At 40.0% G+C, this 16,185-nt stretch overlaps 1 protein-coding gene and 1 long non-coding RNA gene across 7 annotated transcripts in view; one reads left to right on the forward strand and one right to left on the reverse strand.

Annotated features, from left to right (window-relative positions):
- LOC127536424 (uncharacterized) lies at positions 1–4,077 on the reverse strand. 2 transcript variants are annotated; one of them, XR_007945422.1, is made up of 3 exons: positions 873–4,077; positions 514–779; positions 1–425 (listed from the first exon to the last, which is right to left on the reverse strand). It is a non-coding gene; the product is annotated as an uncharacterized LOC127536424 (long non-coding RNA). The 2 variants fall into 2 exon arrangements; XR_007945421.1 differs by having other exon boundaries at positions 514–4,077.
- ca14 (carbonic anhydrase XIV) overlaps positions 4,064–16,185 on the forward strand; it is a 27,467-nt gene continuing 15,345 nt past the window's right edge. For 3 of the 5 annotated variants that reach the window (XR_007945420.1, XM_051956734.1, XM_051956735.1), the window contains exons 1-4: positions 4,064–4,196; positions 4,399–4,422; positions 13,620–13,799; positions 15,418–15,563. Coding sequence is in view for 4 of the 5 variants with exons in the window: in XM_051956734.1 (XP_051812694.1) it covers positions 4,127–4,196; positions 4,399–4,422; positions 13,620–13,799; positions 15,418–15,563 (420 nt within the window). In the remaining variant the exon portion in view is untranslated. The remainder of the gene's footprint in view (positions 4,197–4,398; positions 4,423–13,619; positions 13,800–15,417; positions 15,564–16,185) is intronic. The other 2 variants (XM_051956736.1, XM_051956733.1) reach the window with 1 other exon arrangement.

A 16,185-nucleotide genomic window follows, 5' to 3' on the forward strand; every position in this document is an offset into this window, starting at 1 on the left:
TGAAAGAAAGTGATTTTTATTGCTTCAGCAGGCGAATAGTGGAGGGAGGTGAGAGGGACCCGAGTACGGCGGGTAGTGGTGGATGGGTTCCTGGCGTCTGGAGACCGACGAGGGCGGAGAGCCAATGAGGAGACAGGTGTAGGCGGTGTGGGAAATGTCAGGCGCTGCCGGTCCGGGGGGCCGTGATGGTGGATGGGCCAGGTGGCGGCTGACGTCTCGTGGTCTCGTGGGGGGAACGCCGGAGGGGAAAAGGAGCCAGTGGGGGCCAGAGACGGGCCAAAGCTAGAGACTGGCTGGAGGATCCAGGAAACGGGCCGAGTAGGGGGTCCAAGGAGGATGGCTTGGTGCCGACGGAGTCCAGGAGGGGTTCGGAGGGATTTCGGGGAGACTGGCAGATCTGACAGGGTTCCGGGCAGCTGGGTCTTCTAATGGAGAAGAGAGCAGAAATACGTGTTAGAATTGCTTATCTCTGAGAATGCAGAGAGAATCAGAGTGGCTGGAGAGCAAACTGACTGCTGAGTCTGGTTTAACAATCTGGCAGCGTGTGGGCGATGAGCCGGTCTTTTATTGCAGGTTGTGTGTAATCAGCTGATGGGCCACAGCTGCCCGGATCCTGGGAGAGGCGGGTAATCACCTGAGTGAAGGCAACTGTGAAGCCACACTCCACTCAAGTGCAGAGCTGAGGAGAGAGCAGAGGGAGAGGAGAGCAAGAGAAGGAGAGACAAAGGAGGGAGACAGCTAGGATGGGGTATTTGGGATGCCAGGGTGAGGAGAGGACCCTGACATAATATAAACAAATAATACAAATGATTATTCTTAACCACAATGGCAGAAAAACACATTGCTTCTTATTTGGATAACTTTTTTCTTACCCACTTATAGAAGAGTGTAGGGCCTAGTCACTTGAGCAATAATTTGCTTTTACTGACCTGTGGAGACGTCCATCACTGAGAAACCAAGCAGCGTGATTATTGGAGTCATTGCTGAACTGTGCAGTTATATAATAGTATTTTCTCTGTGTATTATACAGTATACTCCAGAAGTGAGTCATTTACATGGTAAATAATTGTAAACTGTATCACCTGACAAGTGGACAGCAGAGAATCTGTTACGATGTCAAATTAAAACCTGACAGTTTAGATTTACTATAATAAAAATACAGACCGCACAGTCGATACTCAGTGCAACAAATGTCAGTCCACCACTCATTACTAAGATTTGAATCTTGTTTTTTCGATTGCTTTGTACGTCCACCTTTATTTCTGATGACAGACGGCAGATACCAGATTTCTGCAGAGACGTTCTGTCATTTTTCAGAGGTCATTTTCTTCATTTGTTCTTTGCTGGAGGGTTTGTGTTGCTGTTCTATTTAAATTACATGTTCTGTCGGATTAAATTCAAGACTGCACAGCTGTCCGCGTCCGAGTTGTTTCACTTTGTTTTTACACTACCATTCAGAAGTTTGGGGTCACTTAGAAATGTTCTTATTTTTGAAAGAAAAGCATTTTTTTTCAATGAAGATCACATTAAATGAATGATAAATCCAGTGTAGACATTGTTAATGTGGTAAATGACTGTTCTAGCTGGAAACGGCTGATTTTTAATGGAATATCTCCATAGGGGTACAGAGGAACATTTCCAGCAACCATCACTCCTGTGTTCTAATGCTACATTGTGTTAGCTAATGGTGTTCATTGATGATTAGAAAACCCTTGTACAGTTATGTTAGCACATGGATAAAAGTGGGAGTTTTCATGAAAAACATGGAATTGGTGTGGATGACCCAGGCGTAAACTAACCGTGACGTCACCCGTTGGTTTCAACGCTGAGAAAATGAAGACCGGATTTTGCTACTTCCTGGTCGCCGTTTTGGATTTTTTGGAGCCAGTGACGTAAAAAGCGTCAAACAGACTGGACCGGAGAGCAACTAGGGGCAGGATTGGCTGAGGACTCTCTTATCCCGCCCACATTTTACCGCAGAGGCTTCTGTTGCTGTCTATCAAGTATAGCCACGCCCCCTGGCTCCGCCAACTTTAACGATTTATTTAAAATTCAGTATTGATTTATTTTAAGATCGGCCACCTGATCTCTCATTTTGACCATGAAAACTAACGGGAAAAAAATCCTGAGCTGTAGAACATCAGTCTATCAAATTTTATTTTTTCCAAAAATGAATTGGGGTCTATGGAGAAAAAGCTTTTTGGAGCCAACCCTAGCGGACGGCGTGATATTGCAAGTTTTTGACACTTCCGGGTGGGCTTCATTTTTGGAGACAGATGCTACGTCCACTTTATATGCAGTCTATGGGATGACCCCAAACTTTTTGAACGGTAGTGTATGTGGAAACTCTCCTGTAGATTTAGCTCTTTGGATGGTTTTCCTGCTGGAATATTCCTCTTCTTCCAGGTTCTCGTCTGTCAGTATGCTGGTATATCCATAGACATTCATCTATCAATGTCGTCTCTCCAACACCTTTTCCTCTCATTCAGCTCCATATCATCATACTTCCACCTCCATGCTTCACTGTCAGGACCATTCATCCACTGTGGTAGTCCTGGTCAGGTTCACACCAAACATGCTGGACTCCATCTAAGAACAACTCATTTATCTTCATCTGACCAAAGAATGTTCTCCAATATTTATCAGGCTTCTTTCAAGATGCTCTTTCGCAAAGTTTCATTGTGCATCTTTGTGTTAAAAAGCTAGCAAGACTGCCTTCTTGTCCTCTTTCCATAGAGGTTGAGCTTCACAGAAACTCTGTTTTCCATTGATAATCCCTTTGTCAAACCTGAAGCAGCTGTTATCTGTTTATAGAGTCCGATTGTGAAAGTAGTTCACTGTCTGTGGAGTCATTTTAGGAGGACGACCACTGCAGCCATGATTAGTGGTACTATGACTCATTCTGAGGAGGTATCCTGCTTACTGCTGACACTCTGTTTCACAGCTTCTTGCTGATCTTCCTGGATTATTTTCCATCTTCAGTTTCTCTGTCAGTTATTTCCCATGTGGAGCCATGATGCAGACATGCAGATAGACTCAAAAGTAGAACAAAAAAACCCAAAGACCAGGACTCCAGCTCTGATTAGTGGTGCTATGGATCCTTCTGTACCTCCTGATTACTGCTGCAGCTGTGTTTTAGTTGATCTTCCTGGATCATTTTCCAACTTTGTGAAGTCTTATAATCAGATTCTTTCAGCTCCTCTGGCAATTTAAGGAGGACGAACCCAGCAGCCATGATCAGTGGTACTACGGCTCCTTCTCTACCTCCTGGTTACTGTTGCTTTGACTGATTTTTCATGCATCTTCCAGGATCCTTTTCCGTCTTTGTCAAGTCTCGCAGCCCGATTTTTCAGCTCCTCTCTCCGGTTCTTTTCCATGTGGAGCCATGATGCACACATAGATAGACACAGTCCATAAAACTGAGAAAGTTCTGCCGTTCACAGCTCATTTCAGAGCCATGTTCATGCCGTTAAACTGATTGGAGATCACACGTGGACAGACATTTCACTTTGGTTGCTTTGAGTTTCTACTGTAGGGCCTGAATATTTAACGTAGTCCTTCTAAAGTCTTTGTTTTTGACTGTTTAGAAGAATAACATTACACTGAGCAGTGAGCAAAATCAACCTAAAACTGAATTACAGCATGAATCTAATGATCAGATTTGATACATTATCTAACTGCATAGCTTTAGATTGTAAATTGAAATAGGTTAGTGGTTCAGCTGCAGTTTCACACACATTTTAGTGCAGTTCAGCATGCTGTGGCCCCTCTTTGCTTCTCTTTTACCCCCCACTGCCTCCATGCCTTTCATTCTCAGCTCTGCCCTGCTGCATCGCTTCACGTTTTTCCACAACTGAAGCTGAATTAACTCTGGCTCGCTGCAGTCTCCATCGCTCTGATTCCTCTCTCTCCAATCTCTTTTTCCTTTGTTTTCTAATACTCTGAGCCCGTGTGCTGAGACCTGTTCGGAGTGGATTCAGCAGCTCTGCGACGTCGACAGAGTCGTGGCAGGTGGGATGGTTCTCCCCCCTTCCTCTCTCTCTCCCCCTTCGCTCTCCCCCTTTCACTTGTTCCTCATCTCTGCTGGCTTTTCATTCATTCCTGTGTTTGGGCACAGAGGCTGAACATGGACTCTGTGGGTCTTTTTATCCTTCTCATACTTATGTATTTCCAGTTTACAGTCGCTCCCGCTGCTGGTAAGGTCCTAATTTGCATCATAAAAGGCGTCATGTGGGATTTCCTTTGCTTCGTTCGGGTGTTTCAGCGTCGACGGGCTGTAGCAGTGGGGTGACTGTGATTTGCAGGCTTAACAATCAGATTTCAACAGGAAACAGAATTGTGCTGGGTTGCTTATTCACGACTAAAGTGCAAGTTTTTGTCTCTTTTATTCTGTTGCAGAGGAAATCACCTGGACCTACACTGGTAAGTTCATGTTTACTACTTGTGAGAACTCATGCAGAAGCAACTCAAAGTCAAGTGGAGAGCGATGAAAAGGATAAAAGATGCAGAAAATATCATATATAGATAGTCTGGATATGCATGTGCAGTGTTTTACATCAAAGTTATAATCTATACTGCAAAAAGTGTAAAAAAACCTGTAATATTCTGGTCGCTGGAGCACCAAAACCAACTGTAAAACAATTTAAAGTTATTTCCCATCATCAATGGTACAGTTTCTAGCCTTAATTTCACATTATGTGCATTTTTATGGCTTTTTATGCTTATTAAAGCATATTCATATGTGTAAAAACAATGAAACTACCCATAAATCTGATTGAATAAAGTTAGAATACGTATTATCTGGCTGAAAAGTGAAATTGGCTGGGGTTTATTATATAATTTGTTGCAAAAAAAATGTCAAAATGCTGTCGTAAAAGTAAAAATTTGCTTTCAAATTGCAAAGTGTCTACTGTTAATTGTAGATTATGCGACTTCACATAAAAAATACTGAAAATTTAACAGATCTTTAATGTGAAAAAATATTATTATTTGGTGTGTCACATTTTTTAAACAAACACCTATGATTGTAACCACAACAACTAACAATAATAACCTGTTAATCATTGATCATGTCGGTATAATATGAGCTTTTACACATAATTTTGCAGCAGACTTGTAAACAGGCTCACAGGCTGCAAAATGTAGATTAGATTTTAACATTTTTTTGACAATGTGGGGTCAAACTATTAAGATAAGACCACAGATAAGATGAAAAAGGTGTTATCGAGCCCTTGCCGAGGAAATTTAGCTCATAAAAGAAGCAAAACAAGGATTAAAAAAGTGTCAAAATAAAGCTAAAATAGAGGTATAACAAAGACAACGGCACTTTATGATTAAGAAACAAACAGAAAGTGAATGCACACACGTGACAACCGGAGCTTCTGATGCCAACAACAAGTCAGGAGTCACTTCACCTTGACCTCGCCTCAAACCCGAACCTCCGGCAACGCTAACTCTTCCCTAACTCCATCTGGATTTGTGTCTTTTCCCCGTCGTCCCCCCTGTGTTTTACCCCTGCTTCCCTCTCGGCCCGTATTAGTTACAGTTCAGCAAGCTGGCGTGAGCGCAGCAGTCACACAGAGATGATGAAGGGGCTGGAGGGCGATGGGGAGGAAAAAAAGGCAAGAAATAAAGCCCGAGAGGGAGGCTGCTTGGTGCTGGGGCTGGAGGGGGGATGCAGGTGCACAGAGAGAGGGAGATGGGACGGGAAGAGGCTAAAGCATACCAAATCGCGCGCTGTATTGTTGCAGCGCACAATAACCTATGTGTTTATTGTGCTGCTGACGCACACTGGCCGGCTATGTCGTGGACAATGACATTGTGGGAATGAATGGGGCGCACACATTACTACGGTCCGCATGTATTCAGGAGGGCAACACTGATGTACAGTATATACAGCAAAGTTTGGAAGCTGTGCCTGGAGCCAGCTGGTATCTATACATACCGGGCCGTGGAAAAGTATTTGCTGTAGAAATCTTATATTTTTTGGGTCTTTGTCAAACCGCCGTTGAAAAGTTTGGGGTCACCCAGGCAGTTCCATGTTTACTCACACTTTTATTCATGCGCTAACATCGTTGCACAAGGGTTTTCTAACCATCCATTAGCCTTTTAATACCATTAGCTAACACAGTGTAGCATTAGAACACAGGTGTGATGGCACTAGCATCAGGAGAATCTGAAAAACAATATCCAAAATGACAACAAAAGGCTCAAAGTGACTTAAAATTGATTGTCCAAAATGACTTGAAGCTTGTCCAGAATCACCAAAAAAAGAGTCCAACGTTACTCAAAATGGTCAAATTGACAATAATAATACTAATAATAAAAAGAAAAAGAAAATTAGGCCTTTAAATGGAAGAAAACATTGCAAAATCTTTAATTCAGGCTGGTAAATGTACACTATCGTTCAAAAGTTTAGGGTCATCCAGACAACTCCATTTTTTTTCCATTAAAACTCATACTTTTATCCATGTGCTAACATAACTGCACAAGGGTTTTCTAATCATCAATGAGCCTTTCAACACCATTAGCTAACACAATGTAGCATTAGAACACAGGAGTGATGGTTGCTGGAAATGTTCCTCTGTACCCCTATGGAGATATTCCATTAAAAATCAGCTGTTTCCAGATAGAATAGTCACTTACCACATTAACAATGTCTGCACTGGATTTAGCATTCATTTAATGTGATCTTCATTGAAAAAAACATTTTTCGTTCAAAAATAAGGACATTTGTAAGTGACCCCAAACTTTTGACCGGTGGTGTACATGTTTTCAGATCATCAAACTAATTTTATAATAAGACAAAGACAAAAGGTAGTTTTGGTCCTGCCTATTTTTTAAAAATTAGTAGTAGTAGTTCATTTGACAAGGACCGTGTAAAGAAGAACATTAAACACAAAGTAAACATGCTCTTTACTTGCTAGTTTCCATCTGCAGTCCCTGGGGCAGGAAAGAGAGAAACAAGTGAAGGCAGAAAAGCAATACATCACATTTAAGAAAAGTGATGTAATTTCCGACAGATGAAATCTTTAAAAAATTTGTGGCCCACAGCAGTGGATTTGTAGCAGGATCACAATCATGTGATCGTCAGCAGGCAGCTGATGTAGTGTTCACTTGTTGTCATGGTTACAGTGACGCCGTGCCGCTTTCTGGCAGTGATGCAGAAATCTGTAACAATCCGTGGATCCAGGCTATAAGCTGCATCACTGCCAAAATCTAATCACTCACATCACTGTAACTCTGCAAAAATAGAAGATTTCCGTCAAGGGGGTTGGAATACTTTTTCACGGAGCTGTATATGTACTCTAACAGTACACTGTGGAGGAACATGAGGTGAATTTAGATGCATTTATTCAGGTTTTTTGTTGAGATTGTCACTGGAAAGAGTCCCTGATTGAAAGAGGATGTGTGATGCTGCGTTGCATGATGTGTCCATAGCCGAGCTGCTAGCTGAAGTGGAAAGCCGGGTGCTGTCACACGGAAGAGCAGAATCACATGGTTTCAGAGATGCTGCTTTCCACAAGTGAGCAGAAAACACCGAGGGGAAATCAGTCATTTATCAGGGAATCTCCATGTGTGTCTTTGAAATGAGTACAACCCTGTGCAATATCACTTCAATGAGAAAAAGTGAGTTCAGTTAGTTTTTGATGTTAGCAAAGTTCTGTTTATGCGCACATTATGAAAGTCCGTGCAGTTAGACTGATTGGAAATCACAGGTGGACTCAGTTTCTACTTCAGGGCCTGAATTTTGAATATCGTCTTTTTAAAGTGTTTGTTTTAGTTGTTCAGAAGAGGACACACTGAAACAACAGTGATCAAAAATTAGCCTACAATAATGAAAAATTAGCCTACGGTGATTAAAAAGGAGTCTATAATAATGAAAAATTATTCCACAGTGATGAAAAATGAATGAGTGAGGAAAAATGAGCCTAGAGTGATGGAAAAATGAGCGTACAGTAAAGAAAAATTAGCTTACAATAACAAAAAATGAGCCTATAGTAATGAAAAATGAGCCTACAGTGAAGAAAAATTAGCCTACAATAATGAAAAATGAGCCTATAATAATTAAAAATGATCATACAGTAAAGAAAAATTAGCCTACAATAACGAAAAATGATCGTACAGTAAAGAAAAATTAGCCTACAATAACGAAAAATGATCGTACAGTAAAGAAAAATTAGCCTACAATAACGAAAAATGATCGTACAGTAAAGAAAAATTAGCCTACAATAACGAAAAATGAGCCTACAGTAAAGAAAAATTAGCCTACAATAACGAAAAATGATCGTACAGTAAAGAAAAATTAGCCTACAATAACGAAAAATGATCGTACAGTAAATAAAAATTAGCCTACAATAACGAAAAATGAGCCTACAGTAAAGAAAAATTAGCCTACAATAACGAAAAATGAGCCTACAGTAAAGAAAAATTAGCCTACAATAATTAAAAATGAGCGTACAGTAAAGAAAATTTTTAGCCTACAATAACGAAAAATGAGCCTACAGTAAAGAAAAATTAGCCTACAATAACGAAAAATGAGCCTACAGTAAAGAAAAATTAGCCTACAATAATTAAAAATGAGCGTACAGTAAAGAAAAATTAGCCAATAATAATTAAAAATTAGCCTACAGTAAAGAAAAATTAGCCTACAATAATGATAAATGAGCGTACAGTAAAGAAAAATTAGCTTACAATAACAAAAAATGAGCATATAATAACGAAAAATGAGCCTACAGTAAAGAAAATTAGCCTACAATAATGAAAAATGAGCCTACAGTAGTGAAAAATGGGCCGTAGGTGATGAAAAATGAGCCTATAGTGATGAAAACTTTCCAACTTAAAAAATAATGCAGTTGAACCGTCCATTGATCAGTGAACATGAACCACCCCTGAAAGTGTTAATCTGTGCAAATCAAACACAGCTCTTGCGATTTGCTAATTGCATCGCTTGAAATTGCGACTTGAAACCGACTAATTGTTCAGTCCGGTGTTTACCAAATACGTAATGAGGACAAATGAGGTCAAATGAAGTTTATTGTCAAACTGAAAGAAGCTCCTGTCATCCAGAAAGAACTCAGGAGGACTCATGCGGTCGGGATGATTGGAAATCAGCGGTGGTGATCAGTTTTACTGCTTTGGGGGCCTGAATTTTTAATACAGTCCTTGCATGAAGTATTTGTTATTGAGGAAATACTTCACTGGGAAACTGAGAACAAGCACTGAGAGGGGGGTGTACTCACTTCTAGTCTACGCCGTAGCTGCATTACTAGCATGCTAGTGGAGGTGGAGAGGGTGGGAATTTTCTGCCTCCCGTCACCATAGCGACCTCCATGGCGACCGGAGGCGGGACTCGCTTCACGTGGGGCTTCGCTGAGGACAGATTAGCGAGTGGCGGTGGGGGGCGTTTCGCTGTTTACATCGCTAATGTACAGGCCTCCGCAGAGGGAGAAAGTGACGATTAATTGGCAGGCCGGCCCTCGCTGCTCTTTGTGTTTGCTCTTTGATTCTGAAGCGCCACGGAAAAACAGAACACAAGCTGGAAATGCGCGGCCGAATCCTCGCGTTTCGGTGTGACCGTGTTTTCTAAAGCATTCCTCTCTTTGCTATTGAAATTCAGCTTCTTTGACTCTGCATGTCACTCTCGTTTTCTTTCTTTTATCATGCAATCGGGCAGAGCAGAGTCTCTATTCAGTCCCTCTCCTTCCACTTAATCGCTTTCACTTCTTTCTCGGTGCACATTTTAATTAAATTCCACATTTTGCTTCACGAGAATCAAGGGTTTCTTCAATTTCAGTGTTTCTAACAATAAAAAAATGGATTTTTAAAAAATATTTAAGTGAGACATTAACAGTCACCCAAATAATCTGTATTTTAATTCGTATAGAACAGGGGTGTCTGACAGAGAAGACATCAACTGCAGATTGTAAATTTGTAAAACATGACAAATTGTTTTGATCATAAAGTAAAATACTAGATTGTTCATTGTTCTTTTGTGTCTCATTTTTGTGATATTTTGTCTTGCTTTTTGTTGTTTTCGGTCTTTTCTTGTCTGTTATTTGTCGTTTGTCTCATGTTTAAGTTGTTTTGTTTCTCATTTTGGTCATTTTGTGTTTTGCTTTATCCGTTGTTTTGTGTGTTATTTTTGTCATTTGTTGGTCTTGCTTGTGTTTTTTGTCAATGTTTTCGTCACTTTGTAACTTTTTTGTTTCTTTTTTGTTTTGTTTCGTGTCGTTTGTCTAATTTTTTGGTCGTTTTGTGTCTCATTTTTGTAATATTTTGTCGTTTTTGTTTGTCGTTTCTCTCGTGTTTTTTTGTCGTTTTGTTTCTCGTTTTTGAGGTTTTGTGCTGCTTGTTTTTGTGTATTTTTGTCATTTTGTCTTTTGATTTATTCGTTGTTTTTAAAGTTGTTTTTGTCATTTTGTGTTTCCTTGTTGTCCATTTTTTGTTGCTTTATAACTTTCTTGCCTCTTTTTTGTTTTTTGTGTCGTTTGTCTAATTTTTTTGTCGTTTTGTGTCTCATTTTTTAAGATTTTCTCTTTTTTGTTGTGTTTTTTCTTTTTTGTTGTTTCGATCATAAAGTACAATATTATGTTGCTCAGTTCCAGATACTTGTAACTAAATGTTTTGTGAACATTTAGTGTCATTTGTCTCATGTTTTAGTTGTTTTCTCATTTTTGTCACTTTGTGTTTCCCGTTTGTCTTGCTTGTGTTTTTTTGTCAATTTTTTCGTCACTTTGTAACTTTTTTGTCTCTTTTTTGTTTTGTTTCGTGTCGTTTGTCTCATTTTCTGTCATTTTGTGTCTCATTTTTTAAGATTTCGTCTTGTTTTTGTTGTATTTTTTCTTTTTTTGTTGTTTCGAACAGAAAGTATGTTGCTCAGTTCCAGATACTTGTAACTAAATGTTTTGTGCTGTTTTGCAGATAAACTGGAAGTTGTAATGTGTAAACGATAAACTGAGGCATAACGTTGCAGAAATTGAACTTATTTTTCTTAAGAAATTTTAGGCTGTTCATGATGTTTGGTAAAAAGATATTTCCTTCAATGTGAACATTTTCAGAATGAACTTTTTTGCACTAAAGCAAAGGAAAGAATTAGGAGTTGTGGTTATTTATAGGGTATCATGCTCTGATTTTACTGGTCTGGCCCACTTGAGATCAAATTGGGCCAAATGTGGAACCTGAACTAAAACGATGTAATTTTCATCATCTCGTTTAAATGTCAGCATTTTTCTCAATAAAAAGTATGTCGCTTTTTATTGCAGTCCGTCCAGCTAAACAGCGTTTTATTTATGCTATTTTTCAAACTGATATTGTTTGAGATTTATTCAATATAACAGCAGCACAGAATTTGCTTCTATGTCAAATTAAAAACTGACAGTTTAAATGCATAAAATGTACAAAAATACAGACCCCAGTGGGAGCTCAATGCATCAAAGTCAGTGCATCTTTCATTACTGAGATTCAAGTCTGTTTTTTTTCCACCCTTATTTCTGATGACAGAAACAGTCGTCCTCAGCATGAAAGATGTCGAATTTATGCAGAGATGTTCTGACATTCTTTAGAGACTGTTTGTTCCAATTGCTCTTTGCTGGAGGGGTTGTGTTTTAATACGCTGATGATTTGTTTCTAGTAGTTCACTGTCTGTGGAGTCATTTTAGGAGGACGACCACTGCAGCCATGATTAGGGGTACTATGACTCCTTCTATACCTCCTGATTACTGCTGACACTGAGGTTCACTGATTTCTAGATGATCTTCCTGGATTAGTGTCCATCTCTGCGAAGCCTCACAATCAGATTCTTTCAGCTCCTCTGACAATTGTAGGAAGCTGAACACAGCACCCATGATTAGGAGTACTGCGGCTCCTTCTATACCTGCTGATTACTGTTACTTTGACTGATTTTTCGTGGATCTTCCTGGATCCTTTTCCATCTTTGTCAAGTCTCACAATCAGGCTTTTGAATTCCTTTGTTCATTTCTTTTCCATATGGAGCCATGATGCAGACATGCAGATAGAAACAGTCCATAGGTCCAAAACTGAGAAGGTTCTGCTGTTCACAGCTCCTTTTAGAAGCAAATTTATGCAGTTTGTTGATTGGAAATCACAGGTTCATTTCAGATGGTTTGCTTTTGTTGCATTGAATTTCTACTTAGGGGCTTGAGTTTTCAGTGCTCTCTTTCTAAAGTCTCTGTTTTTGATTGGTGATCAGAGAAAGCAGTCTACTGTTCCACTTAGAAATAATGAAATTATACAGAGGTGTTACAGCTATGAATCATTCAACGTATGAGTGACAAACCACGTGTGTCCTGCCCTCGCACTTTGCTAGGCAGGCAGATAGCCATCACCTCAGAAAAAAACACACCGTTGTTCCTTTTGTCGCCTATTTATTTGCTCAATGGCATGGATTTTTGACGAATGATTGAATGGTAAAACTGTAAACAAGAAACAGAATATTGTGTATAAGCTGATATGTAAACAATAAATCATAATGTCTCCTGACCAAGGGCGTCAGTTTGTTTTTAAAAGTGGGGGGGACGGAGACCACAGCACTTTGAGAAAATGTCGAAGAACGGCGGCAAAATGCTACACGCTGGACTCGAACTCACAATCACCACATCAAAGGCGGAGGCTCAAGCTGTTGAGCTATCAGTACAGGCGGCTAAATAAGTTTGTGGGCCGTTATCATACTAATTTTCCCGGGCCGAAATTTTGCCCCTGCATGCCTCTGGTCGGAGCTTCCACTTGGCACAGGAGCAAATTTAGCATCTGCGCGTTTTTTTTTTTTTTTTTAATCTCACGAAGGTGTGCTGCGTGACTGTGCAACTCTCGGCCTAGTGCGGATGGTGCGTTCAGGAGCGTCGGAATTTTCTATACTAATGAAAATAACGGTTTACAACGGCTTACATGTGAAGAATTTGAATGTGTTGGAGACAAAATGACCCCTGACAAAAAGTGGGGGGGGGGACACGTCCCCACCGTCCCCCCCTAAACTGACGCCTATGCTCCTGACTACTATACACAGCCGAGTACATTTAAAAAAGGCTAACGTGCTAACAGGCTAACGCTAGCGAACGGCTAATTAGCGTCTATGCTAATGTCTTGTAAAACATATTATTTTAGATAAATTACTGGCATGAAACATCGTATACAACTCCTAGCAGTTAGTACTAAGCTTACGCTTGCAGAACATATCATTCCAGTAACTTACAGGCTGTGCCGGCTTAAAACACAGTGTGGCAGGTACAAAAGAAGCTTAGCCGTTGTCTGTTGCCGTTAGACAGGAAGTGGTCGGAAGCATCACTTCCGGTGTCACACCAAAATAAACCGGACAGTGTCAAACCATCACAACAAAACAAATAAAGTCCCTATGAACAAATTTTAACACACAAAAAGAAATATAAGTGGCTCTTATGGAGCCAGAACAACGTGGTTGCACTCACTTTTGTTGTGTACGGCAGGGTTCACTTCACAGCCATGTAGCTGTGAACCTGCAGAGAGCACAGGGGAGTGATTGTCCTTCATAATTAGCGGCGGATCGTCAGAAGCTTCTCCCTGAATGACCGGGAGGCAGCGGGCTGTGTGATTGGATGACGTCGCTTGTTTCTTTCTCCGTCTAGGGTTGGTCGGTCAGTCCGAGTGGTCGGAGCATTTCCCCGAGTGCGGCGGTACGTCCCAGTCCCCGGTCGACGTGGTAACCACCCAGACCAGATATGACCCCGGGCTGACAGCGGTGACCCCGCTGGGCTACAGTCAGCACGGCAACAAGCCCTTCACGCTGTACAACAACGGACACACAGGTAACTATGGCAGCCGGCTGATTTCCTGTCATAACCCTGAGCCTCACGGTCTGTGTGTTTGTCCTGCACTCAGAGGTAACCCAGAGACCAGGACAGGCAGTGTTTACAACTGAGTATTTTTTAGTTTTATCATGCGCTTAAACAGACTGAGTTACTATATAGAAGTGCTCTACAGTTTGAAAGTCACTTAGAAATGTCCTTATTTTGGAAAGAAAAGCTTTTTATTTCAATGAAGATAGCACCAAATGAATGATAAATCCAGTGTAGACATAGTTAAAGTGCTAAATGACTACACTGCAAAAAGGCAAAATCTTACCAAGTCTATTTGTCTTGTTTGTAGTCAAAATGTCTCATCTCACTTGATTTAAGATAAATTCACCTAACAAGTGGCATTTCAGAAAGATGGAGGGACTTATTTTAGGACAACACATCTCAGATATCTTATTAACTCAAACAATCTTGAAACTATTTTGTTTTGAGTTGAATTTTAAAAGAAAACTCAAAATAAGTTTAACCCTTGTGTCGTTGTGCGGGTCAAATTAAGTTTGAAAATGTGGAGGAAAAAACTATATTTTCACACTGAAACTTCTGATGTCCACATTTCCAACATTTTTGGGAAATCTTGAACATTTTTTGGTGGAAAAAAATGAATGTTTGAAATTGTTTCTTTAAGAACATTCACAAAAAAATCAACCAAAATCCAGCGAAATTCGCTGGATTTTGGTTGATTTTTTTGTGAATGTTCTTAAAGAAAATATTAGAAGTTTTATTGATATACATGGAATCACTTTAGATATTTTTAGGATTTTTATTTTGGAAGATTTTTACTCATTTATTGAAAATAGTTACAAGAATTTTCTTGCCACATTCACATTTGGGGGATTTTTTAAAATAAAACTTTCAAGGGAAACTTTTAAGGAATTATTGGAATTTTCTTCCTGAAGGTTTCGCAAATTTTCAGAAATTTGGGGAATCTTTTTGCTGATTTTTTGGGGGATTTTTTTTTCAGAAAAGGAAACAATACTTTTTGGTGCCTGTAAAAGAAGACAGCAGGAGAGTTAAAACATCTCAAATTAGGAGGTTACATGAAAGAGAAAATCTATTTTTGAGTGAAAACTGCTATTTTTTTAAATATTTTGAGACACCTAAGCTTGACAATCCTGGTAAAAAAAAAAAAAAAAAAGCTTAAAATAAGTTTTCCCAGCTAATTTTAAGATTTCAATATTATAAAAATCACATCTTATTTCAAGAAATCTTACCAAGACATTTTTCGCTTGTTCTACTGGCAGATTTTTTCCACTTATTTCAAAGTAAAAGTTCCTTAAAATTAGTTTCAGGGGGAAAAAAGAGCCTTACAATGATGGAAAAATGTGACAGGAGCAAGTAAAAATGCCCCAAAAATGCTGCTTGGAGTTGAAAGTGTAAAATTGCTTTATAATTAGGATGTAATGCCAGTTCTATATATGCAGCTCAAACCTATACTGCCCCGTTACTACTTTAAGAAACAGGTAAAAATGTCAAGAATTTTCTGTACATTTTTGAGGAGAAATTCATTTTCTCATCGTCATTTGTCTTCAGATAATAAGTCTGCTGTTTGTTTCATTTTTCTGTCCGTCAGTGGTCATCGAGCTGCCGGAGTGGATGAGTCTAGGGGGGCTGCCGTGGCTCTTTACGGCCGTACAGATGCACCTCCACTGGGGCAGCGGAGGCCCGAGTCACGGGGGCAGCGAACACACCATCAACGGACTGAGTGCAGACGCAGAGGTACAAATGCCCAGCTGGGAATAGTAGAACACATACAGTGGATATCATAGACTGTATATAAAGATGGACGTAGCATCTGGCTCCAGAATTGAAGCCAACCCGGAAGTGTCAAAAACTTGCAAAATCACGCCGTCCGCTAGGGTTGGCTCCAAAAAGCTTTTGCTCCATAGACCCCAATTCATTTTTGGAAAAAATAAAACTTGATAGACTGATGTTCTACAGCTCAGGATTTTTTCTCGTTAGTTTTCATGGTCAAAATGAGAGATCAGGTGGTCGAGCTTAAAATAAATCAATGCTGAATTTTAAATAAATCGTTAAAGTTGGCGGAGCCAGGGGGCGTGGCTATACTTGATAGACAGCAACAGAAGCCTCTGCGGTAAAATGTGGGCGGGATAAGAGAGTCCTCAGCCAATCCTGCCCCTAGTTGCTCTCCGGTCCAGTCTGTTTGATGACGCTTTTTACGTCACTGGCTCCAAAAATCCAAAACGGCGACCAGGAAGTAGCAAAATCCGGGCTTCATTTTCTCGGCGTTGAAACCAACGGGTGACGTCACGGTTAGTTTACGCCTGGTGGATATGGAAAGTATTCAGACCCCTTGAAATTTTTCACTCTCTGTGTCATT

Source organism: Acanthochromis polyacanthus, chromosome 12, assembly GCF_021347895.1.
Source record: "Acanthochromis polyacanthus isolate Apoly-LR-REF ecotype Palm Island chromosome 12, KAUST_Apoly_ChrSc, whole genome shotgun sequence".
In the NCBI taxonomy this organism is placed as follows: Eukaryota; Metazoa; Chordata; class Actinopteri; family Pomacentridae; genus Acanthochromis; species Acanthochromis polyacanthus.